The sequence below is a fragment of the Aotus nancymaae genome, unplaced genomic scaffold (genome assembly GCF_030222135.1).
Source record: "Aotus nancymaae isolate 86718 unplaced genomic scaffold, 86718_ANA_hifiasm-v0.15.2.pri h1tg000049l, whole genome shotgun sequence".
In the NCBI taxonomy this organism is placed as follows: Eukaryota; Metazoa; Chordata; class Mammalia; order Primates; family Aotidae; genus Aotus; species Aotus nancymaae.
Window position 1 is genome coordinate 26876308 of NW_026988463.1, and position 23238 is coordinate 26899545.

Genomic DNA, 23238 nt, shown 5'->3' on the forward strand with positions numbered 1-23238 from the left:
CCGTCTCCGAGGCGGCACTGCCGAGCCTCCCCGTGGCCTCGAGGCCACGGAGCCCGCAGGGATCCAAGGCCCCTGCACCTGAGGCTGGAAGGGCGGGCGCGCGCAGGGCGGCTCACGTGACGGCCCTGGGCCCGCCTGGGGCCGGGGGCGCGCGGGGGTGGGGCGGGGCGGGGGCGGGGCCTGGCGCGCGCGGCCCCGCGGGTGACAGGCGGGCGGGAAGGGGCGGGGCCTCGGGCGGGGCCGCTGGCGGGAGGAGGGCGGCGGGAGGGGAGGAGTGGAGATGGCGGCGGCGGCGGCTCAGGGGGGCGGGGGCGGGGAGCCCCGGAGAGCCGAGGGGGTCGGCCCGGGGGTCCCGGGGGAAGTGGAAATGGTGAAGGGGCAGCCGTTCGACGTGGGCCCGCGCTATACGCAGCTGCAGTACATCGGCGAGGGCGCTTACGGCATGGTCAGGTGAGGGGGCGTTCCGGGGGAGGGGGCGACCTCGGGGGAGGGGGCTTCGCGGGAGAGGAGGGGGAGGCGCCGAGCGCTTTCCGGGACGTGGAGACGCGGAGCGTCCCGAGGAGGCAGGGGACTCGGGATGATCGGGAGCGTCCCAGGGAGCGGGCCCCTGAATGCTTTCTGGGGGAGGGGGCGCTGCCTACGTCCTCAGGGGAGGGGGCTTGGAGCTTTGAGTCCACCACTCCGTAATGACGGGAGGGGCATCTGAGTGCATGTGGGGGACCGCGGGGACCCTAGAGACACGGGGCGAGGCCCAGAGGATGAGTATTCTCGGGGAGGCGACATCCTTAGTGAAGGGGCAGTGGAGGGTCGTTCTGGGGGAAAGGGTGTCTTAGATTCCCTGTGAGGCAGTGCTAGGAAGCCTGAGGGAGAAGAACAGAGATCAGGGTGTGGCAGGGCTTTGGCCCCCCCTTCCCGCCACCACCAAGGGCTCAGTGAGGGATGAGGGGGCCAGGAGTGCCACCTGCATGTTTTGGGAGGGGTCTGTGAGTGCTTCCCGCCCCTCCGTGTGCTCTGGGACAGCCCGGCTGCCTGGGTCCCTCACTCTGGGACCCGCCCCTGCCCTGTCCATTCCCTCCTGCCCCTCCCCTGGCTGCCGCTTTCCCACTGTGTTTGCCCCATGGTGTGGCCCCAGCATCTGTACCCCTGGACCTGTCTTGGGTTAAGTAGCCTTTCCTGGGAAGTGGGGCGAAGGGTTCAGGGCCACTAGAATGGAGGGGGATTGAGGAGAGGGGAAGTCAGTGAGCCGTCAGTCTCTTCCTCTGTTTGTAAAGTCACCGAAGGGGCCCTGGCTGGTCCCCAGCTTTCTCTCTAGAGATCCCAGGCCTCCACAGCAGGAAGGAACCAGCATTGTTTATGAATTGGCCAGAGCCAGCTCCTGCTCCCTCCCCTCCCTGCCAAGGCCTGGGTGGGGCCACCAGGCCTGGACTCCCACTTTGTAAGGCCACAGCAGCAGCCTCTCTCTGGTCCCCTCAGCTCGGCCTATGACCATGTGCGCAAGACTCGAGTGGCCATCAAGAAGATCAGCCCCTTCGAGCATCAGACCTACTGCCAGCGCACGCTCCGGGAGATCCAGATCCTGCTGCGCTTTCGCCATGAGAATGTCATCGGCATCCGAGACATTCTTCGGGCGTCCACCCTGGAAGCCATGAGGGATGTGTATCCTTCACCTTGGCCTTCACGGCCTCCGAGCTGGGCTGGGGAACCATCACTTGCTTTCTGTTTCCATCTTTCCCACCACCCTCCAAAAAAAAACCCAGTAAAATAAACTTTCCTGCAGAGGAGAGGCCACAGTGTAACAGGACTTGGAAGCCTCTGATGAATCCAGGCCTGTGGCAGCCGGGCAGTATGGCCTTGAGCAAGTCGGTTCTCTGCTCTGTGCCCCAGGGGAAGAGGTGGACAGGATGGTCTCTATGGGAGTGTTGTCTTCTGACATCTGCAGTTCTGAGACATGACCCGGCCACGGCCCACACTCACTTCTTGATAACAAATGGACGATTCTTTCCTCTCTTTTCTCCTTCCCCAGACTGGAAGGGAGACAGGGAGAAAGAAAGCTGTTGGCTGGGTGCAGTGGCTCACGCCTGTAATCCCAGCACTTTGGGAGGCCGAGGCGGGTGGATTACTTGAGGTCAGGAGTTGGAGACCAGCCTGGCCAACATGGTAACATCGTAAAACCCCATCTCTACTAAAAATACAAAAAAAAAAAAAAAAAAAAAAAGCTGGGCTAGCTACTCTGGAGGCAAGGAGAATCACTTGAACCCAGGAGGTGGACAGTAAGCCAAGATCATGCCATTACATCCCAGACTGGGTGACAGAGCAAGACTCTGTCTCAAAAAAAACAAAAAAACTACCTTTCTTGAGGGCCTACTGTGGGTCAGGTACTATATATGCCCAATGCTTTATTTATTTATTTTTTTGCTATTACACCTTCCAACTACCCTATGAGATGGGTTTTTCAGCTCCATTCTTTTTTTTTTGAGATGGAGTTTCACTCTTGTTACCCAGGCTGGAGTGTAATGGCACAATCTCGGCTCACCGCAACCTCTGCCTTCTGGGTTCAAGCAGTTCTCCTGCCTCAGCCTCCCGAGTAGCTGGGACTACAGGCGTGTGCCACCATGCCCAGCTAATTTTTGTATTTTTAGTAGAGACGGGGTTTCACCATGTTGAACAGGATGGTCTCGATCTCTTGACCTCGTGATCCACCCGCCTCGGCCTCCCAAAGTGCTGGGATTATAGGCATGAGCCACCGCGCACGGCCTTCAGCTCCATTTCAAAGATGAGAGGTGGAGCGCAATGGCTCATGTCTGTAGTCCCAACACTTTGGGAGGCCAAGACTGGAAGATTGCTGGAGACCAGGAGTTCAAGACCAGTCTGGGCAGCATAGTGAGACCCCATCTCTACAGAAAATTAACCAGGTTTGGTGGTGCACGACTGTAGTCCCAGCTACTTGAGAGGCTGAGGCAGGAGAATAGCTGAGGCAGGAGTTAGAGGCTGCAGTGGGCTGTGATTGTGCTACTGTACTCCAGCCTGGGGGACAGAGCATGACCCTGTCTCAAAAAAAAAAAAAAAAAAAAAAGGAAGCTAAGGCCCAGAAAACCTAAAATCAAGTGTTTCTGTTGCTGCCTCCTCCTTCCCTTCCCCAGATGGGAACTTGTCCTTCCTCTAGGACTTCTCACTCCAAGCAGCACCCTAATCACCTGTGGACTTGCACTTTGCCCAGGGAGGGGACAGCCTAGCCTTAGTCGTCCTCCCCTGATATTATTTTCCTGGTTTGCTGTCCACTTCCTGCCTGGCTCTTTTGTTAGCAACTTGTGACACCTGTCACCTCTTCCCTGCCCCACCCAATCACTCTCAGTCCCAGCCCTCCACCCAAGAGAGGGGATTTGTACTCTGCTGTCCGTAGCACCACAAACTGTGGACAGGAAATCTCCGTGTTCACCTTCAGCTCGCTGTGCCATCTGAAGCAAGTCACTGCGTCTCGCTGGGCCTCCCCAGCTCTAAAACAGCAGGGCTGGTCCAGATGTTCTCTGAAGACTCCTTCAAGGCAGACTTTTTTTTTTCCCCCTCTGTTGCCCAAGCTGGAGTGCAGTGGCTAGATCTCGGATCGCTGCAACCTCCACTTCCCAGGTTCAAGCAATTCTGCCTCAGCCTTCCAAGTAACTGAGACTACAGGTGTGCACCACCACACCCAGCTAATTTTATATTTTTAGTAGAGATTTCACCATGTTGGCAGGCTGACCTCGAACTCCTGACCTCAGATCACCAACCCACCTTGGCCTCCCAAAGTACTGGATTACAGGCGTCAGCCACCACGCCTGGCCTCAAGGCAGATTCTAAAAGATAGCCCTGACTTATTTTTCCAGACGCAAGCCTAACAACATTTGTGGATTTATTTATTTATTTATTTACTCACAGTCTTTGTTTTAGCTTCAAATAGAAAAAGACATTTTACTCCTCCATCTTCTGAGGTATGGCCAAGCACTCTTCTTTGAGTGGGAGTGTGCTGTTGGGAGTGTCTCCTCGTTTTTCTTGCACAAACCATTCCCATAAGGCAGGCATTTATTTTTAAGCAAACATCTATTGCATGCCAGATGGTGTTCATACATTATCTCATTTAACTCCCTCCACGTCCATGTGACTCAGGCATTGGTATTAGTAATAATAGTTCATGTTTCTTTAGCACTCACAACTTGCCAGGCACTGGGCTGACAGCTTTACATGCGCCACCTCATCTAGTCTTCACAACCACCCTCGAAAGAACCATGATTTCATGCTTACACCTGTAATTTCCAGTACTTTGGGAGGCTGAGGCAGAAGGAACTCTTGAACCGAGGAGTTCCAGACCTGCCTGAGCACATAGCAGGAGTCCATCTCCACAAAAAAGGGAAAAGCAAATAAACAAAAAACATTATTTCCCCGACATACTAGGTGAGAAACTTGAGGCACAGACAAGTTGAGATCTTAAAGCCAGTGAGTAGTGGAGAGAGGATTTCACACATCTATGGGTTAACTCCAGAGTTGCTGCTCTTTTTGTAGTTTTCTTTTTCTTTTTTAAAATGTATTTATTTATTTTTGAGACAGAGTCTCGCCCTGTCATCCCAGCTGGAGTGCAATGGCAAAATCTTGGCTCATTGCAATCCCCGCCTCCCGAGTTCAAGCGTGTGCCTCAGCCTCCTGAGTAGCTGGGATTACAGGCACATGCCACCGCGCCCAGTTAATTTTGGAATTTTTAGTAGAGACGGGGTTGTGCCATGTTGCCCAGGCTGGTCTCAGACTCCTGGCCTCAAGCAATCCTCCCGCCTTAGGCTCCCAAAGTACTGGGATTAGAGGCGTGAGCCACTGCGCCCAGCCCCAGTTGCTGCTCTTAACTTGAGGTTCTCCTGCCTCCCACAGTTTATTAGTATGCCCGTTTTCCCGGTAGAGAAACTGAGGCCACAGAAATGAAGCCTTTTGCTCAGGCTCAGCAGCTGCGATGCGACAGAGGTTCAGAGCCCTGCTGCTGGGTGATGACGGCAGCTTGCCCAGCTGGCGGTTCAGGTTGGAAGTTCTATTGAGCCCCAGGGGCCCTGGCTGGAGGAGGTGTGCAGCCTTACCTTCAAAGCATGTTTTCCTTAACCAAGTGCCTCCCACTGCCCCTTGCCCGGGGGTCTCCGGAACCATCCTCAGCTACATTGTGCAGGACCTAATGGAGACTGACCTGTACAAGTTGCTTAAAAGCCAGCAGCTGAGCAATGACCACATCTGCTACTTCCTCTACCAGATCCTGCGGGGCCTCAAGTACATCCACTCTGCCAATGTCCTCCACCGGGATCTAAAGCCCTCCAACCTGCTCATCAACACCACCTGCGACCTTAAGGTCAGAGGGTTGGGCACCTGTCTCCTCCTCCCCCAGGGTCTGGGGCTTCCAGGTGACCAGTGGAAGCCATGGGCAGGAGAACACTGCAAGCCAGGGGAACAGCAGAAGCAAAGACAAGGGGGAGTGACTGCTTGGGCTGCAGAGGCCTTGAGCGCCAAGCTTAGCAGCTGGGTCTGATTCCAGATCTGCGATTTCGGCCTGGCCCGGATTGCTGATCCTGAGCATGACCACACCGGCTTCCTGACGGAGTATGTGGCTACACGCTGGTACCGGGCCCCAGAGATCATGCTGAACTCCAAGGTAGGAGGGGCTGCCCACTCCTGAAGGGAAGGGGCCAGGTCCCAGGAAGCCCTGGAGCTACCTCTGAGCCAGGCACTGACCCCCATTCCACCCTCTGGGCCTTGGGCTCTGCAAGGAAGCTGAGAGTGGAGCCCTCCAGGCCTCTGCCTTCTGCCTGGTGTTGGATCTAGCTTGGGGTGGTGGCCTGGCACAGACAGCAGGACCCTGTTGAGGCTGTCCCAGGAGCCCATCACTTCCTCCTTTCTCCCAGGGCTATACCAAGTCCATCGACATCTGGTCTGTGGGCTGCATTCTGGCTGAGATGCTCTCCAACCGGCCCATCTTCCCTGGCAAGCACTACCTGGATCAGCTCAACCACATTCTGGGTGAGGGAGTCCCGGCTGACTGAGTGGGGGATAATTAGCTTTTCCTAGGTGAGATTTCTTGAGAGTCCGAGTCAGGGATGTCATCACCATGTACGGGGTGCCTCCAGCATCTCCTAGTACCTCAACGAGGCATAGATATTATCCCCACTGGATAAATGGGAAAAGCAAGGCTAAATCCCACACCTAAGGAGGCACCAGACCTAGGATTTGAGCCTCGGTCTGCCTGAATCCAGCCCCTTGCTCTGCACTGCCACGCTAATGACCAGGAGGTGACTAAGAGACTGGCATGGGTTGCTGGGCTGGGGGGTCTTGTTCTTGCCCTCTTGCCTGTTCTGTTCCCAGAAAGAAGGAGGAGGTGATCATTTACCAAGTCACCTCCTTATCCACAGGCATCCTGGGCTCCCCATCCCAAGAGGATCTGAATTGTATCATCAACATGAAGGCCCGAAACTACCTACAGTCTCTGCCCTCCAAGACCAAGGTGGCCTGGCCCAAGCTTTTCCCCAAGTCGGACTCCAAAGGTATGAGAGACGTGGGTGCGGGTGTGGGATAAACCCTGGGAGCCGTGGAGGGTGCGTGAGCTCAGCAGCCACCGGAGGAGACAGGCCCTGGGCATGGAGAAGCAAAGCGATGCTTCTGGGAGCTCCTCCAACCTTCCCTGTGACCCCTGACTCCTGCCCTTCCATAGCCCTTGACCTGCTGGACCGGATGTTAACCTTTAACCCCAACAAACGGATCACAGTGGAGGAAGCGCTGGCCCACCCCTACCTGGAGCAGTACTATGACCCAACGGATGAGGTAGACCAGCGCCTAGCAGCAGTGGGGCTGGGATCAGGGGAGCGAGTGGGCATTCCCCATGCCGGGCCTGAGCCTTGCCATCTCTGCCACCCCAGCCAGTGGCCGAGGAGCCCTTCACCTTCGACATGGAGCTGGACGACCTACCCAAGGAGCGGCTGAAGGAGCTCATCTTCCAGGAGACAGCACGCTTCCAGCCTGGGGCGCTGGAGGCCCCGTAACCTAGACAGACATCCTGTGCCCTGGGGCCTGGTGAGTGTCCCCATGGCCCGCACACAGACACACTGATACAAAATATAGATCTCTATCTCTATATCCACACCTACAGCTATCTCTGTCTCTATCTATCTCTATCTCTATCTATCTCTAAAGCTGCGAGCTTGCCTCGCACCCATGGTCCATGTGTCTGGTGACATCAGAGGTGCCCAGGGAGCTGGGCATGGTGGCTCATGCCTGGAATCCCAGCACTTTGGGAGACAGACTAAGACGAGTAGATCACCTGAGGTCAGAAGTTCAAGACCAGCTTGGCCAACATGGTGAAACTACTAAAAATACAAAAATTACACACCAAAAAAATACAAAAACTACTCAAAATACAAAAATTAGCTGGGTGCAGTGGCTCACTCCTGTAATCCAATACTTTGGGAGGCTGAGGCGGGTGGGTCACCTGAGGTCAGGAGTTCGAGACCAGCCTGGCCAACATGGTGAAACCCTGTGTCTACTAAAAATACAAAAATTAGCCAGGCGTGGTGGCGCACACCTATAAGACCCAGCTACTCAGGAGGCTGTGGTGGGAGGATTTCTTGAACCTGGAAGGTGGAGGTTGCACCACTGCTGTCCAGCCTGGGCAACAGTGAGATTCTGTCTCAATAAAAGAAAAAAATGCCCAAGGACTACCCAGACTCGTGGCCCCCCCAGTCCTCCAACCTCAAATGTCTCCACCTGTCAACACCCACATCCTCCAGCCCCAGGAGCCATTCTAATCTCCTTCTGGGAACAGAACTAGCAAAGAGGCAAGAGGTTACTGAGGGCCCCTGTCACCCAAGTAAGGACCTGAGCCAGGCCTCAGCTCTGGGTGTGGCAGAAGCAGGTGGAGCCATGATTGCTTTGGGAGGGGCCCAGCATCACCCAGCCTGACCCAGTTGGCCAGGCCTCCTCACCTGCCGCCAGGTCAGCAGTTCACATAGCTGTGGGACCCTGCTGGGCCTGCCCCCACCCACACTGCCTCCTCCAGTCTCTTCCTGTCTCTGGCCAGGTGTGGCCTGATAGGAAGAAGGCAGCACACCTGGGCTCAATCTCCAGCTGTGCCACTTAGTAAGTGCTGTGTGATATTAGGCAAGGCACCTCGCCTCTCTGTGCCTCAGTTTCCTGGAAACAGTTTTATTTATCTTTTTTTGTTTGTTTTTGTTTTTTTTTGAGACAGTATCTCACTCTGTTGCCCAGGCCGGAATGCAGTGGCACAATCATAGCTCACTGCAGCCTCAAATTCCTGGGCGCAAGTGATCCTCCCAGGTAGCTGGATAAGCCTTTGCAACTGGCTAATTTTTTTTTTTTTTTTCAGAGTTGGGGTCTTACTATTTGCCCAAGCCAGTCTCCAACTCCTGGGCTCAAGTGACCCACCCGCCTCGGCTTCTCAAAGTGCTGGGATTACAGGCATGAGCCACCACGCCCGGCCGAGACAGTTCTAATAATGAAAGCATAAAGCCCTAAGCATTGTTCTAAGAGGTTTACATGTATTAATTCTTTTAATCTTACAGCAGTACCTCGAGCTAGGTACTATTATTATCTCCATTTACAGATAAGGAAACTGAGCTCCAGCCTGCCCAGCTGTGAGGGTGATGGGCTCCATCAGGTCTGCCCGAGGGTGCTGATGACTCCTCTCCTGCCTGCTTCTCTCTTTAGGAGCTGCCTCCCTCCTGCCCCTCTCCCGCCGGACTGTTAGAAAATGGATACTGTGCCCAGCTCAGACCTTGGCAGCCCAGCCGGGGTGGAACATGGGCCTGGCCACCTCTCTCCTTTGCTCAGGCCTCCAGCTTCAGGCAGGCCAAGGCCTCCTCCTCCCCACCCGCCCTCCCCACAGGGCGTCGGAGGCTCAGGTGGCCCCAGTTCAATTTCCCGCTGCTGCTGCTGTGCCCTTCCCTTCCCCAGCATCCCAGTCTCTGCAGTTCTGGAATGGAAGGGCTCTGGCTGCCCGACCTGCTGAGGGGCGGGCGGGGGTGGAGGGTGGGGGGCATTGAGTAGGACTCAGGGCCAGGCCTTCCTCCTCATCTCATTCAAACCCCTCCCTAGTTTCCCTGAAGGAACATTCCTTAGTCTCAAGGGCTAGCATCCCCGAGGAGCCGGGCCAAGCTGAATCCCCTTCCCGTCGAAGCTGCCACTTTGAGTGCCCTCACTGCTTCTGTGTGTGGTGATCGGAGTGGAGCTGGGGGGCGTGGAGAGCCCGGCGCCCCCACCACCTCCCTGGCCCGTCTAATATATAAATATAGAGATGTGTCTATGGCTGACCCTGGCTCTTGTCTGTGTTTGCGACGCCCCGCCCTGCCCCGTGCGGCTCTGAAGACGGACTCCAGCACCCCAGCTGCTGCTTGGCTCGGGCTTTCCAGGGCCTGGTGCCCTTCACTCACACTGCACTGCCCAGGGCTGGGGATGGGCCTCTGAGGAGCTCCAGACTCCTAGAAAGAAGGGGATCAATTTTCCCCTTAGTCACTGTCCTGTCCTCTTGCTAATGGCTTCCTGTCTAACTGGCTGGGGGTGATTCGGGGTGACTCAGGGCACCCTACATACCCCTGGATCCTCTGAAATGGCAAGGGAACAGAACTGGCATGTTGGATGCCCTGGCCACCAAGCACCAGTGGGAGGGAGAGGTGCTAACAGTCCTGGGTGGTTTTTACTCCCCTCGTGTGGCCAGGACAGGGTGGGTACTGGGGTCTGGGAAGGGCCTAGGGATATGAGGGTCAGGGCTGCTTGCCTCATCTCCTGATACTACCCTGGCTTCAGCCGAACCCTGCAGCCTGGCTCTGAGCCAGCCCAGCAGGCTCAGCAGGTCCCAGGGGCGTGGCGGTGGCCAGTAGTAGAGCCGGCCCACACTGGCTAGGCAGGCAGCAGAGTCCCTGGACGGCTGAGTGTGCGACTGTGGGAGCTTCTGCAGGAGTGCAGTCATGAGCCTTTTCCTGTACTATGCCCTCCCCGCCCTGGGCAGCTATGCCATGCTCTCCATCTTCTTCCTGCGCCGGCCTCACCTGCTGCACACGCCCCGGGCTCCCAACTTCCGCGTCCGCCTGGGAGCCCACCGAGGAGGTGAGCTGGGTGGGGGTGAGAACAGGCGCCAAAGTGGACAGCAGAGAGGGGTAGGTCCAAGGGGTGGATGCTAGAAACAGGGCAGAGACCAAGACAGGAGGAGAGCGAGGTGGCAGGGCAGGGCGTGGACAAGGAAGAAGAGGCTGGCACAGCCTGGGCTGGCTGGGGAGGTGAGGCCAGAGCAAGGACAGACCCAGGGGAGGGAATGTGGGTAATGAGGTCGGGCCAGGCCCCTAGACCCCAAGCCCCAGGGGCCCACTCCAGTGCCCCCCACAGGATCTGGAGAGCTGCTGGAGAACACCATGGAGGCCATGGAGAAGTGAGTGTATCTGCCCCTGGCCACGCTGCCATGTGAGGGTGTGCAGGTCGTGCACTGCATCATAGCAAGGGACGCCATTCATTTCCTAACCGGGTGACTGGAGCCCTGTGGAGGTGGCCTGCACATCCCACCGTGAACTGCCCTCACATTCTCCGCCACCTCCCCACCACCATGCCTATCATCCCAGTCCCCCGCCACTCTGCCCCCCACTGACCTTCGCCCCCACAGCTCCATGGCCCAGCACTCCGACCTCCTGGAGCTCGACTGTCAGCTGACGCGGGACAGAGTGGTGGTGGTGTCACATGATGAGAACCTGTGCCGTCAGTCAGGTTTGAACAGGGATGTGAGCAGCCTGGACTTTGAGGTGGGCCCTCCCCCAATGCCCCAACCCCCACCCTGAGAGTCGCCATGCCTGATGCCGGCCTCTAGTGACATCCTTCCTGTCCTCCCCAGGACCTGCCCCTCTACAAGGAGGAGCTGGAGGTTTACTTCTCTCCAGGTGAGAGCAAGGGCTTCGAGCCCTGCCTGGGCCATGCCTGCCTTCCCCAGACCCCCACTTTGGCTTCCCTCTCTGACCCCTCTTCCCACACCCACCAGGCCACTTTGCTCACGGGACAGACCGGCGCATGGTACGTCTGGAGGACCTGTTCCAGAGGTTCCCAAGGACACCCATGAGCGTGGAGATCAAAGGGAAGAACGAAGAGCTCATCCGTGAGGTGGTGCTGCAGGCAGGGCGAAGGTGGCCCCCTGGGGCAGGAGAGAGGCCTGGCTCTCCCGTCACCTCTTCCTCCTCCTCCTCCCAGATAGCAGGCTTGGTGAGGCGCTTTGACCGTAATGAAATCACCATCTGGGCCTCAGAGAAGAGCTCCATCATGAAGAAATGCAAGGCTGCTGTGAGTTCTTCCTCCCCGCCCCCTGCCTCCATCCCCTTCCCGTTCTAACGGCTCCTCCTCCTGGGAGCTGGAGCCCACCCACCCTGGGGACCCAAGCTAGAGGGGTCTGGGAGCGTTCTCAGTGGCATGGCGGTGGCAATGGAAAGGGTGTGAACTCAGGTCTTGAACACAAAGCCAAGATGTGACTTTGTTTTTTGTGTTTCTTTTTTGAGACAGAGTCTCTCTCTGTCACTCAGGCTAGAGTGCAGTGGCACAATCTCAGCTCACTGCAACCTCTGCCTCCTGGGTTCAAGCGATTCTCGTACCTCAGCCTCCCAAGTAGCTGGGATTGCAGGCGCACACCACCATGCCTGGCAAATTTTTTAATTTTTAGTAGAGACGGGGTTTCACCATATTGGTCTTGAACTCCTGACCTCAGGTGATCCGCCTGCCTCAGCCTCCCAAAGTGCTTGGGGTTACAGGTGTAAAGCACCGCGCCCATCCCCAAGATGTAACTTGGATCAGGTACTAGTAACAGGTACTAGGGCCTCCGAAATGCCCACCATGGCCCCTCTGCAGCTCATGCCTCCTCTCTGCTTCCCCAGAGCAGACAGATCCTCTCTCACACCTCTCCTTGCCTCCTCAGAACCCCGAGATGCCCCAGTCCTTCACAATAAGCCGAGGATTCTGGGTGCTCCTTTCTTACTACCTGGGGCTGCTGCCCTTCATCCCAATCCCTGAGAAGTTCTTCTTCTGCTTCTTGCCCAACATCATCAACAGGTAAGGGGTTGAGGGGGGCGTACCTCAGAATAACGCCCCATTGCTTAGGGTCCCCCGTGGAGGAGAAGCCCGGATCTCCCCAGCTGGCTCCCATCAGAGATAACCCCAAAGGTCCTTTAAGGACAGTGATTCTTACCCAGCATTCATGAATACTAAGGGAACTGTGAACCCCCTGAAATTCTGTGCAAATGTGTATTGATGAGTTTTAGAAGAGAGGGCTCATTTATCCATCTCAGTTCATCTAGCCTATTTTATTGAATGTCTGCTCTGTCCAAGGTGCAGTTATAATGTCAATAAAACCAATGAGGGTGGGAGGAGGTTCTCCATGAGCTTACAGTCTGGCTGGGGAGACATTCATTCATTCATTATATAGCACGGCTGTCTCAGACTCTGAGAAGAAAAGGGCAAGTCAGTGTTCTTCTGCAGGAAGGCAGGGGTTAACAAAGTAACAGCTGGGGAAAGTATCAGGAATTTGGATACTTCTCTGGCACTTAGGCCTGGGCCTCATCCCTCTTTTTGCTTTTTAAAAACGATTTTTTTTTGGAGACAGTCTTGTCCAGGCTGGAATGCAGTAGCCAGACTATGACTCACTGCAGCCTATACCTCCTAGGCTCAGGAGATCCTCATACCTCAGCCTCCTGAGTAGCCAGGAGTATAGGCGTGCATCACTGCACCTGGCTAATTTTTAAGTTATTTGTAGAGACAAGGTCTCACTTTGCCCATGTTGGTCTTTTTTGTTTTTTTCTTAGTCCCTTAAAACAATACTACCAAAGCCCATATTGGTCTTGAACTCCTCAGCTCAAGCAAGCCTCCCGCCTCAGTCTCCCAAAGTGCTGGGATTACAGGCCTGAGCCCCAGGGCCTGGTCTCCCTTTGCTTTCTGACAGCTTCTCTGTGGTGGTCCGAGAGCTTTCTGCTCCCCTCTGTGGTCCAGAGGGAAGTCCCACTCAGCCCCTACAATCCCTCACTGCAAAGAAGTCATTCAATGATGTTTGTGTACCACCTTTTATACAGGATTTATAAAGTGTTTTCACATCTTTAGGGTTATTTGACTCTTACCTTGCAGCACGCTCAGGAGGTATAGAAATCATGACCCCCATGGTACCCTGGAGAATCTGAGGCCCAGAGAGGTTCTGTGATTTGCCCAAGGTCACACTGCCGGAAATCCAGAGCTTGGGTTTTCCCTGGGTCTGACTCCAAAGCCTGCCCTAGGACACTATAAAGGGCCTCTAAAGTCACCCCTGGAGTGGGATAATTAGGGGCCAACCCACTAAGCAACGTCTGGTCTCAAGAAGCTGGCCAGTGGGCACAGTGGCTCCCACTTTTTTTTTTTTTTCTGAGACGGAGTCTCACTCTGTCTGTCGCCCAGGCTGGAGTGCAGTGGTGCAATCTCGGCTCACTGCAACCTCTGCCTCCCCAGTTCAAGCAATTCTCCTGCCTCAGCCTCCCAAGTAGCTGAGATTACAGGCGTGCACCACCATGCCCAGCTAATTTTTGTATTTAGTAGAGATAAGGTTTTGCCATGTTGGCCAGGCTGGTCTCAAACTCCTGACCTCAAGTGATCCACCTGCCTTGGCCTCTCAAAATGCTGGGATTATAAGCATGAACCACTGCATCAGCTGGCTCACGCTTACTATCCTGACACTTTGGGAGGTTGAAGCAGGAGGATTGCTTGAGTCCAGGAGTTCGAGACCAGCCTGGGCAACATAACGAGACCTTGTCTCTAAAAACAAACTTTTTTAGGCCGGGTGCGGTGGCTCACACCTGTAATCCCAGCACTTTGGGAGGCCAAGGTGGGCAGATCACGAGGTCAGGAGTTCAAGACCAGCTTGACCAATATGGTGAAACCTCGTCTCTACTAAAAATACAAAAATTAGCAAGATGTGGTCGTGTGTGCCTGCAGTCCCAGCTATTTGAGAGGCTGAGGCAGGAGAATTGCTTGAACCCAGGAGGCAGAGGTTGCCGTGAGCCAAGATCGTGAGATCACGCCACTGCACTACAGCCTGGGCGACAGAGCGAGAATCTGACTCAAAAAAAAAAAAAAAGATTGCTTTAAATTAATAATAAGATAAATAAATAAGAAGCTGGCCAGGCCCAACCAGGAGGACCTCCAGCCTGGGTATCCAGCTTTGGAACTGAGCCAGATCCTGGCCCCAGCACCACCACTGCTCTGCTCTAGGTCTAGCAAGTCCCTTCAGTTCTCTAAGGCCCAGACTTCTTATCTGTTGAATGGTGACTGGAGGGCCACACCCTCAAAGCGTGGTGGTCAGGCTCTCTGAACAATGGGTGAATTGTTCATTAGGGCCACTGCAAAGGTTATTCTGGGGGACTCTGGGGGGCTGGGGGGCAGGAGGGCAGCGCTACCCTGGTCAGAGGTGGGGGGGACACTACCACCCCACCCCACCTCTGGGACAGGGGAGACCCTAGGGACTGACCCCCACCTCCTTCTCTCTGCAGGACCTATTTCCCATTTTCCTGCTCTTGGCTGAACCAGTTGTTGGCTGTGGTTTCGAAATGGTGAGGTGGGCGAGACAGTTAGGTGGAGTGTCCCCACAGAGAGCTGCTGCTGCCCGTCTCCCAGGTCCCCTCTTATCATCACCTCCCCTGTCCCCATCCCCAGGATGATCATGAGGAAGAGTCTGATCCGACACTTGGAGGAGCGAGGGGTGCAGGTGAGGCTTTGACCACTGCTCCCACTGCATGTGGGCCTGGCAGTACGGTTCTGCTCCCACTCTGCTGCCAACTAGCTGCATAGCTCAGGCAGGTGACCTCATCTGAATCTCAGTTTCTTCATCCCTAAAATGGGAAAATGGTATATTTAACTCTTCTGGATACACACACACACACACATTCTCTTGTTTCTTCTTTTTTGTGTGTGTGACAGTCTTGCTCTGTCACCCAGGCTGGAGGGCAGTGGTGCAATCCTGGCTCACTGCAACCTCTGCCTCCTGGGTTCAAGTGATTCTTCCTGCCTCAGCCTCTGAGTAGCTGGGATTACAGGTGCCCGCCACCACACCCAGCTTATTTTTGTGTTTTTTTTAGTAGAGACAGTGTTTTACCATGGTGGCTAGGCTGGTCTAAAACTCCTGACCTCAAGTGATCCACCTACCTCAGCTTCCTAAAGTGCTGGGATTACAGGTGTGAGCCACCACACCTGGCCATACACACATTTTCTTAACCCAACACTGCCAACATATGGATATGTAACTAGTGCTTTTTTTTTTGAGACGTCTCGCTCTGTTGCCCAGGCTGGAGTGAAATGGCACAGTCTCGGCTCACTGCAACCTCCGCCTCCCCGGTTCAAGCGATTCTCCTGCGTCAGCCTTCTGAGTAGCTGGGATTACAGGCATGCGCCACCATGCCTGGCTAATTTTTTTTGTATTTTTAGCAGAGACGGGGTTTCACCATGTTGGCCAGGCTGGTCTCAAACCCTGGACCTCCTGATCCACCTGCCTCAGCCTCCCGAAATGTTGGGATTACAGGTGTGAGCCACCGAGCCCAGCCATAACCAGTATTTATTAAGGGCTTGATAAATGTTAGCTATTATCATGACAACAATGATGTATCCTGATCCCTGATGAGAGGGGCTGTGGAAAGATGAGAGAAGGGAGAAACCAAGCCCAGCCCACCCATCCTCTCCCCTGAGCATCGGCTTCAACCAGATCATTTAATTTATAAAACATCCTTGAGAATGTACCAGGCACTATGGTACTAGGGGTGGGAGCTTAACATCAAGGGCACAGGGAAGAAATGCCATAGGCAGAGGCTGGGCACAGTGGCTCCCGTCTGTACTCCCAGCACTTTGAGAGGCCAAGGTGGGAGGATCACTTGAGCTCAGGAGTTTAAGACCAGCCTGGGCAACATACCGAGACCCCCATCTCTACCAAAAATTTAAAAATTAGCCAGGTGCAGTGGTTTTTGCACCTGCAGTCCCAGCCACTCAGGAGGCTGAGATGGGCAGATCACCTGAGCACAGAGGTTTGAGGCTGCAGTGAGCTATAATTAGAATCATGCCACTGCACTCCACACTCCAGCCTGGGAGAGATAGCCAGACTCTGTCTTGAAAGAGAGAGAGGAGAGAGAGCAAGAGCGAGAGCCAGAGAAAGAGGGAGAGGGAAAGGAGAGGGAGGCAAACAGGAAAAAAAGGAAAGAAAAGGGAAAGAAAAATGCAGAGACCCAGCACGGTGGCTCACGCTTGTAATCCCAGCACTTTGGGAGGCCGATAACTTGAGGCCAGGTGTTCGAGACCAGCCTGGCCAACATGGTGAAACCCCATCTCTACTAAAAAGGTACATATTAGCAGAGGATGGCGGTGGGTGCCTAGAATCCCAGCTACTCGGGAGGCTGAAGCACAAGAATTGCTTGAACCCAAGAGACAGAGGTTGCAGTGAGCTGAAATTGCACCACTGCACTCCAGTCTGGGTGACAGAGCAAGACTGTCTCAAAAACTAATTAATTAAGTAAAATTAATTGGGCATGGTGGTACATGCCTGTAGTCCCAGCTAGCTAGGAGGCTGAGGTGGGAGGATCCCTTAAGCCCCGGAGGTCAAGGCTACAGTGAGCCATGATTACACCACTGCACTTCAGCGTTGGCAATACAATGAGAATTTGTCTTGTCTGTATTTTTAATAAAATAAAAAATTCCCATCTCTGCCTACCTCAGTGCCCACTGGAAAGGGCAGGAGGGCAGGAAAGGGGCAGAGCTACAGGAGCTGGGGCAGGCAGCGGAGGCAAGGGGGCTGGGGGAGGGCGGTGCTGGTAAGTGATCAACAACCAGCTCTCAAAGAGGAACAAATAAAGTCCTGATCTGAGCATTAATTTTCCTGGTTTAAATATTCCCACCTTGGCCAGTTTCAGGCTGCCAACATGAAGCCACTAAATGAGGAATGGGAAGAGATTCGTGTTGGCACCCCATCATCTAGTATTTCCATCTTACAGCTTCAGCAGACTGAAAAACTTCAAGAACAGAGTAATAGGAAATTGATTAGGAAGATTAGGAAGAGATATGCTTTGAGTTACTGTTTGTTTTTTGGGTTTTTTTTTTGAGACACAGTCTCGATCTGTCACCCAGGCTGGAGTCCAGTGGCACGATCTTGGCTCACTGCAACCTCCACCTCCTGGGTTCAAGTGATTCTCCTGCCTCAGCCTCCCAAGTAGCTGGGATTACAGGCACCCACCACCACGCCTGGCTAATTTTCATATTTTTAGTAGAGATGGATTTCACCATGTTGGCCAGGCTGGTCTCGAACTCCTAATCTTAGCTGATCCACCTGCCTCGGCCTCCCAAAGTGCTGGGATTACAGGTGTGAACCACGCCCCTGGCCACTGTTGTTTTAATGATTCATTTAATTATGTTTATATAATTTATTTATTATTTTTTGAGATGAGGTCTTGCTCTGTCGCCCAGGCTGGAGTACAGTGGTGCAACCATAGCTCACTGCAGCCTCAAAGTCCTGGGCTCAAGCAATTCTCTCACCTTCCAAGTAGCCGGGAGCACAGGGGCACACCACCACATCCGGCTAATTTTTAAAACGTATTTTGTAGAGATGGGGTCTTACTTGCTGATCTCAAACACCTGGCCTCAACTCCTGCCTCAGCCTCCCCAAGTGTTGAGATTACAGGCATGAGCCCCAGTACCCAGGCTATGATTTAATTTTTAATAATGGCTCGGTTATAATAACCACTTTGCAAAATTCCTGAGAATTTAACAATCAGCCCCAGCATACTGCTGCTGGGAGGTCCCCATAGAGGAGGAGGCAGGTCTAGATGTAAAATTGTTCAGAAACTTCAAGCCCCCTCCCTCCCTGCTTAGGTGGTCTTTTGGTGCCTTAATGACGAGTCAGATTTTGAAGCGGCCTTCAGCGTGGGAGCCTCTGGCGTCATGACGGATTATCCCACAGCTCTGAGGCACTACCTGGACAACCATGAACCAGCTGCCCGGACCTCCTAACTTCAGAGGCCTCACCATCTCCTGTTTCTCTTCCTGAAAAATAAATATTTGCCTTTCGATCACATCATTGTGCTGAGGGTGAGGAGTAGCGGGGTGGGTCCTGAAGATGTCAAGATGGCAGCTTAGGAAGGAACAGGCCAGCCCTGAGGCTGGAGCCTGGGGCTCTCAGGAGCCTGACCCACTGGTTCCACTACATTCCCGTCATCCTAGCACACCCTGTGTCAACCTGGTCTCCACTCTCCTCAGGAATGTCCCCTCACTGCCAACCCAGGTGTCCTGGCCCCCAGCCACTTGACAGCGACAGATAATGGTTCTATTTTCCTGAGGCCATCAACAGCCCAGGCACAGGGCAGGGGACTTGATCTCTCCCATGTCTTGCCCTGTGAGCTTCCTCCTCGGGCTGCAGAGGATGGGCCTGGGTGGGACAGCTGAGTTCACCCAGCCCCTCTGCCGCCTCCGCCATTCCAACCTTCTCCTCCCAGGTCTCCTTCTCCAGAAGCTCCCAGAACTCCTGTGCCCTCTCCAGCCCCAGGGCCACATTCACTGAACGAACTACACATTCACATTTCACAGACACTTATTGAGCGCCTCCTCTAGGCCAGGCCGGGCCCACTGCAGTGAGAAAGACAAGCGTAAGAACTGCAGAAGCGTGTTGAAACAGACATGCCCTGAGATCAGACCTAACCCATCCTGGAGGACAGGGGCATCCGAGGGGTGCCTGGAGGGAGGTGATGTAGGAATTGCCTGGTTCGAGGCCCTGGCTGCCAGGGGAGATGAGCCCCTTTGGCTCTTCCCTGCTAAGAAGTGAACTGAGTGCGTCCCTGGCGCTCTGGCAAAGGCCGTGGAATGGGCCCACCCTGAGAATTCCAGCTTCGCCTCGTACCAGCTGGATAACCTGGGGAGCCGCGAGACCTCCCTGGGCCTCAGTCCCCGGAACAGTGGAGCCAACAGGAGAAACGGCCTCACGGGATTGATGCGGGGATTGAGCGGGGCATTATGACTCAACTCCCCCGGGCGTGCGTCCCAGCGCCACCCCGTTCCCCGCCCCGCGCCCAGCCTAGACCTTCTGACCCCGCCCCTGCGCGGACCGCGAGCAGGAATGCAAGCAGGCCCGGGGTGCGCGGGCCGCCGCCGCATTTCCGGGCCGGCGGGTGCGGGCGGCGGGGGAGGGGCAGCCAGGGCCTGCGCCGGCGGCCGAGTGACGCGCCCCCTCATTTGCATGCGGAGCACCCATTGGCCACGGCGGCCGCCGGGACGGGAGGCGAGTCCCCTCCCCCTCCCGCCGCAGCGGCGGCAGCAGCTGGGCTCGGTGTAAACAAGTCCAGGCGCCTGCGAACCCGGGCCGGGGGGGACGGCGCCCGCCAGGAGCGCCCCCCACTCCCAGGCCAGCCCACCCCGGCGGACCGGGCCCCGCGCGCCCAGGCGAGGTGAGGCCCGCGCCGTCAGAGCTGCGCGTCGCCCCGCGCCCCCGCCCCCGGTGCCCGCCCCCACCCCCGCGCCCCAGGTGAGCCCCGGGGTCCAGGTAAGGCTCCGCGATGCAGGTAAGAGCCCCTGGGCGTAGAAGAGGCCTCAGCGCCCGCAGGTGAGAGCCCCTCCCCTCCTAGGTGACCCTCCACCTTCACGGCAAGGCCTCCCGCCCCTTCCAGGTGGGGGACCCTCCCGCCGATGAACCCCCTAAACCCCCAGTGAACCCCCACTGCCCTCCAGATGAGGTTGCGAGGACCAACCAATGCCTACCCGCCTATGCTCCCCTGAAACCGGGAACTAACAGCCCAGCCCCTCCAAAGCCCCTTCCTCCAGCTTCAGTGCCGGGTCAGCAAGGGTGAGGCAGGAAGCAAGCGGGTGACTCACCCTGGGCTCCTCCGAGCCTCAGTTTCCCCATTGATGCAACCTGAGGCCTCCTCACCGAGTCAAAACCGAGACCCTTTGGTTCCTGGAGAGGCTGCTGGCTCTGGGGAAAGGAGAGAGCAGCCGAGTGTGACAGAGCGAGTCCCCACGGCTCTGGGAGTGCCTTGCATGTGTGTGGCCCAGGTCCTGACAGCCCACCTACTCCCTCCCTGGCAGGCACTGGGCTCCCTCTGCTCCCCGTGGGCCGCTCCCCGCGTGGGGCCACTGCCCCCGGCCCCCGCCATGGTGCGGATTTCAAAGCCCAAGACGTTTCAGGCCTACTTGGATGATTGTCACCGGAGGTATAGCTGTGCCCACTGCCGCGCTCACCTAGCCAACCACGACGACCTCATCTCCAAGGTAACCAACCAGGCCACAGTGGGGCTGGAAGTTATAGGGGCTGCCTGGCAGCTCCCCACCGGCAGCCCTGACCCCCTCCTCTCTTCCCACCCCCCCACCCTTTAGTCCTTCCAAGGCAGTCAGGGGCGTGCCTACCTCTTCAACTCTGTGTGAGTATCTGGCCTCCCTTCTTGCTTTCCCTGACCTCTGTTGTGACCTGTGACCCCTGGCATCCTGCTGAGACTCCCAGAATTCCCCGGTGCAGGCAGGAAGCTGTGAGCATCGCCTCTTGGATGCTCAGGACAGGCACAGTGCTTGAGGGGGGCCCTGTGATGTCAGGACCCTCCCTGGGACTGCCCTATGTCCCCACAGGGTGAACGTGGGCTGCGGGCCAGCCGAGGAGCGGGTGCTGCTGACCGGCCTCCATGCTGTCGCCGACATCCACTGCGAGAACTGCAAGACCACTTTGGGCTGGAAATATGTGAGTCAGCCACCTTTGCCCCCAGGCTAGCCTTTGATCTGACCTTCCAACACCTCCTCCTGACAAGCAGTCATCCGATAACCTTTCAGATTGCATAGGCCCAGCTCTCACAAGTCAGACCATCTTTTCCTCCCTGACCACGTTCTCTTCTCTTGCACCCTGCAAGGGCTGTAAAATTTTTCTCTTAACCCATCCTTCCTCTCCCAGGCACTTGCATCCCCATTTGAGAGTCAGGATATCATCAGAGTCACCGTTTATTGAATGCTTATGTGCCGTGCACAGTTGTGTGCTTGGCATCTATTATTTCATTCAATCATTGCAGCGATCCTGTAGGTAGAAGCTATTATTATCTCTACAGAAGAAGACAGGGAGGCCCAGAGATGTTAGGTAACTTGGCCAAGATCACACAACTGGTAAGTAACAGAATAGGGACCACAATCCGAGTTGGTTGATTTTTTTTTTTTTCACTCCAAACCCTTGGCCACCAGCTTACATTGTCATTCAGAGTATCAGAAAAATTGCCCCAGACTCCACGACAACCTTGAGCTTGGATTCACCAGCCTCCCTTTCCATAGCCCTCGCTGCCACTGCTGCTGTCCAGGGTCTGATTTCACTACCCTGAGTCTCATTTCCTTATCTGTCAGTGGACGATAAAGCCACTGCCTAGCACCCAGGATTGTTACAGGGATCAGATTAGAGGTGGCAAACGAAGATGCTTTCGGGACACTGCAAGGGACAGGATTCTTCAGCCGTCGCTTGGAGCCGTGGTGCCTCTGTGAGGTGGATGCCCCAGGCAGAGCCAGCCAGCCAGCCCTGACCTGAGCTTACCACTGACCCTGCCACAGATTGGCTCTGTCTCTGGACAGGTGGCTTGGCCACTCTGGACCTCTATCAAATAAAGAGTTGGCCTAGACCAGAGGTCAAAAACTCAAGTGCCTGCAAGGCCAAGCAGATACTGTAGATGTGTAAAGGGCAGCATAGATTCAAGGGGCTGGGGGTAGGCTGGGGCAAACTGGAGTGAGCAAGGCCTGCATATGTATGTGTGTGTGTATAAATATATTAATTTTTTTTTTTGAGACGGAGTTTCGCTCTTATTGCCCAGCCTGGAGTGCAATGGCGTGATCTCAGCTCGCCGCAACCTCTGCCTCCTGGGTTCAAGTGATTCTCCTGCCTCAGCCTCCCGAGTAGCTGGCATTAACAGGCATGTGCCACCACGATCAGCTAATTTTGTATTTTTAGTAGAGACAGGGTTTCTCCATGTTGGTCAGCTTGGTCTCGAACTCCCGACCTCAGGTGATCCGCCTACCTTGGCCTCCCAAAGTGTTGGGATTATAAGCATGAGCCACCGTACCCAGCCTGGCCTGCCTATATTTTAATACTTTAAAGTTATTTTTATTAAACCCTCTGCTGTCCAAACATAACACATGTTATAGACCAAAATGGCCATGAAGCCACCAGTTTGCAAACTGTGAACTGTGAAATCTTTTAGCAACTTCCCTGTCTTCTCTGTTGGAGCCATCATTAGTACTTAAAAAGTACCTTCGAGTCAGGAAGTTCTGTTCTGCGTATGAGAAAAACAGCCATGCCCCTCCGGTCCACAGTTTCCTCATATGTAAAATGGGGCCACTCATGTCCACTCCCCAACCCCTGTGCCTTGTGGTGAGAGTGTTGCTCCGGGGATGACGGTCCCGCCCCTCCTTTTAGGAACAGGCCTTTGAGAGCAGCCAGAAGTACAAAGAGGGGAAGTACATCATTGAACTCAACCACATGATCAAAGACAACGGCTGGGACTGACCCCCAGCTCCCCGACGCATGTGGCTCCAGCCCGGCCTGGCCGCCAGGGAGCGCCACCGGCTTCCCTCCGCCCGAAGGGAGCTCTGGACCCTCAGGGCCCCTGCAGAGGACGGATCCGGCTCCTGTACATATATTTTATTGCATGCACTGTGACCTTGGGGGGAGATCAGAAGGGGGACGACGCCCCCGCACCTCCTGCGATCTGGCTGGCTTGGATCTCGTTTTTAACCCCTTCCTGCCCCGCCTGCCCTATAGATATGGCCTGTGTGCTGCTCCCCTGGCCCCAGTGCACCGTCTCCTCTGTGAACTTCTCCCACCAGGCCCCTCTTACCCCGCGCGTGTCTGTCCCCCTCGTTCTGTAGCGTTTGTACATAATAAAACAATGGAGTGGAGACAGCCCAGGCTCGCGTGGACTCCGGGAAGGGGGAATTCAAGCGGAGATTTCTGCCCCTATAGACCTGTGCGGTTCTGAGCCGCGGCGGGGAATGGGGTAGGTACGGCCGTCCAAGCTGGGGGCTCCAGGAACCGGAACGGTCTCACTGTCGGCGGTCTTGAGCCCACTCTGGCTGCCTACGCCTTGACCGTGGCTGGTCTGCGTCTGCTCGGCTGCAGCGTTTGGCCTCCGCCTAGGGGCAGCGACCCCGGGAGGCAACCGCCCCGCCGGCCCCGCAGACTCTCGCGGCCGGACTACAACTTCCAGCGGCCCC

The 23238-nt window shown here is 55.6% G+C and overlaps 3 protein-coding genes across 7 annotated transcripts; all 3 read left to right on the forward strand.

Moving 5' to 3' along the window:
* Positions 1-269: 269 nt before the first annotated feature.
* On the forward strand, positions 270-9317 carry MAPK3 (mitogen-activated protein kinase 3). Its single transcript, XM_021672347.2, has 9 exons — positions 270-450; positions 1474-1656; positions 5164-5353; positions 5537-5653; positions 5904-6018; positions 6408-6539; positions 6707-6816; positions 6912-7065; positions 8716-9317. The coding sequence occupies exons 1-8, from the start codon at positions 281-283 to the stop codon at positions 7032-7034; spliced, it is 1140 nt and encodes a 379-aa protein (XP_021528022.1). The 5' UTR covers positions 270-280; the 3' UTR covers positions 7035-7065; positions 8716-9317.
* A 433-nt stretch (positions 9318-9750) lies between these two features.
* Positions 9751-18092, forward strand: GDPD3 (glycerophosphodiester phosphodiesterase domain containing 3). The gene is made up of 10 exons (XM_064362622.1): positions 9751-10110; positions 10387-10429; positions 10658-10793; positions 10883-10928; positions 11027-11145; positions 11233-11322; positions 11948-12081; positions 14538-14597; positions 14701-14752; positions 17893-18092. The coding sequence occupies exons 1-10, from the start codon at positions 9972-9974 to the stop codon at positions 18028-18030; spliced, it is 957 nt and encodes a 318-aa protein (XP_064218692.1). The 5' UTR covers positions 9751-9971; the 3' UTR covers positions 18031-18092.
* Positions 18093-19520: 1428 nt separating this feature from the next.
* YPEL3 (yippee like 3) lies at positions 19521-22927 on the forward strand. Of its 5 annotated transcripts, XR_001109304.3 has the most exons (5): positions 19521-20277; positions 20383-20426; positions 20629-20737; positions 21060-21150; positions 22442-22529. XR_001109304.3 is itself a non-coding variant. In XM_012464558.3 (4 exons), the coding sequence occupies exons 1-4, from the start codon at positions 19915-19917 to the stop codon at positions 22529-22531; spliced, it is 606 nt and encodes a 201-aa protein (XP_012319981.2). In that variant the 5' UTR covers positions 19521-19914; the 3' UTR covers positions 22532-22927. The 5 variants fall into 5 exon arrangements, 2 of the variants coding, with proteins under 2 accessions (XP_012319981.2, XP_064218693.1); XR_001109301.3 differs by having other exon boundaries at positions 20629-21150; XR_001109303.3 differs by lacking the exon at positions 22442-22529 and adding an exon at positions 21423-21669 and having other exon boundaries at positions 20629-21150.
* The last annotated feature ends 311 nt before the right edge of the window (positions 22928-23238 follow it).

Coding starts and splice junctions, on each gene's coding strand:
- MAPK3 (XM_021672347.2), top strand. CDS start 281: ATGGCGGCGGCGGCGGCTCAGGGGGGCGGGGGCGGGGAGCCCCGGAGA. Junction 451..1,473: donor GGCGCTTACGGCATGGTCAG/GTGAGGGGGCGT, acceptor TGGTCCCCTCAG/CTCGGCCTATGACCATGTGC. Junction 1,657..5,163: donor CTGGAAGCCATGAGGGATGT/GTATCCTTCACC, acceptor AACCATCCTCAG/CTACATTGTGCAGGACCTAA.
- GDPD3 (XM_064362622.1), top strand. CDS start 9,972: ATGAGCCTTTTCCTGTACTATGCCCTCCCCGCCCTGGGCAGCTATGCC. Junction 10,430..10,657: donor ACCATGGAGGCCATGGAGAA/GTGAGTGTATCT, acceptor TCGCCCCCACAG/CTCCATGGCCCAGCACTCCG. Junction 12,082..14,537: donor TTGCCCAACATCATCAACAG/GTAAGGGGTTGA, acceptor TTCTCTCTGCAG/GACCTATTTCCCATTTTCCT.
- YPEL3 (XM_012464558.3), top strand. CDS start 19,915: ATGCAACCTGAGGCCTCCTCACCGAGTCAAAACCGAGACCCTTTGGTT. Junction 20,278..20,382: donor ACGACGACCTCATCTCCAAG/GTAACCAACCAG, acceptor CCCACCCTTTAG/TCCTTCCAAGGCAGTCAGGG. Junction 20,738..22,441: donor CCACTTTGGGCTGGAAATAT/GTGAGTCAGCCA, acceptor CCCTCCTTTTAG/GAACAGGCCTTTGAGAGCAG.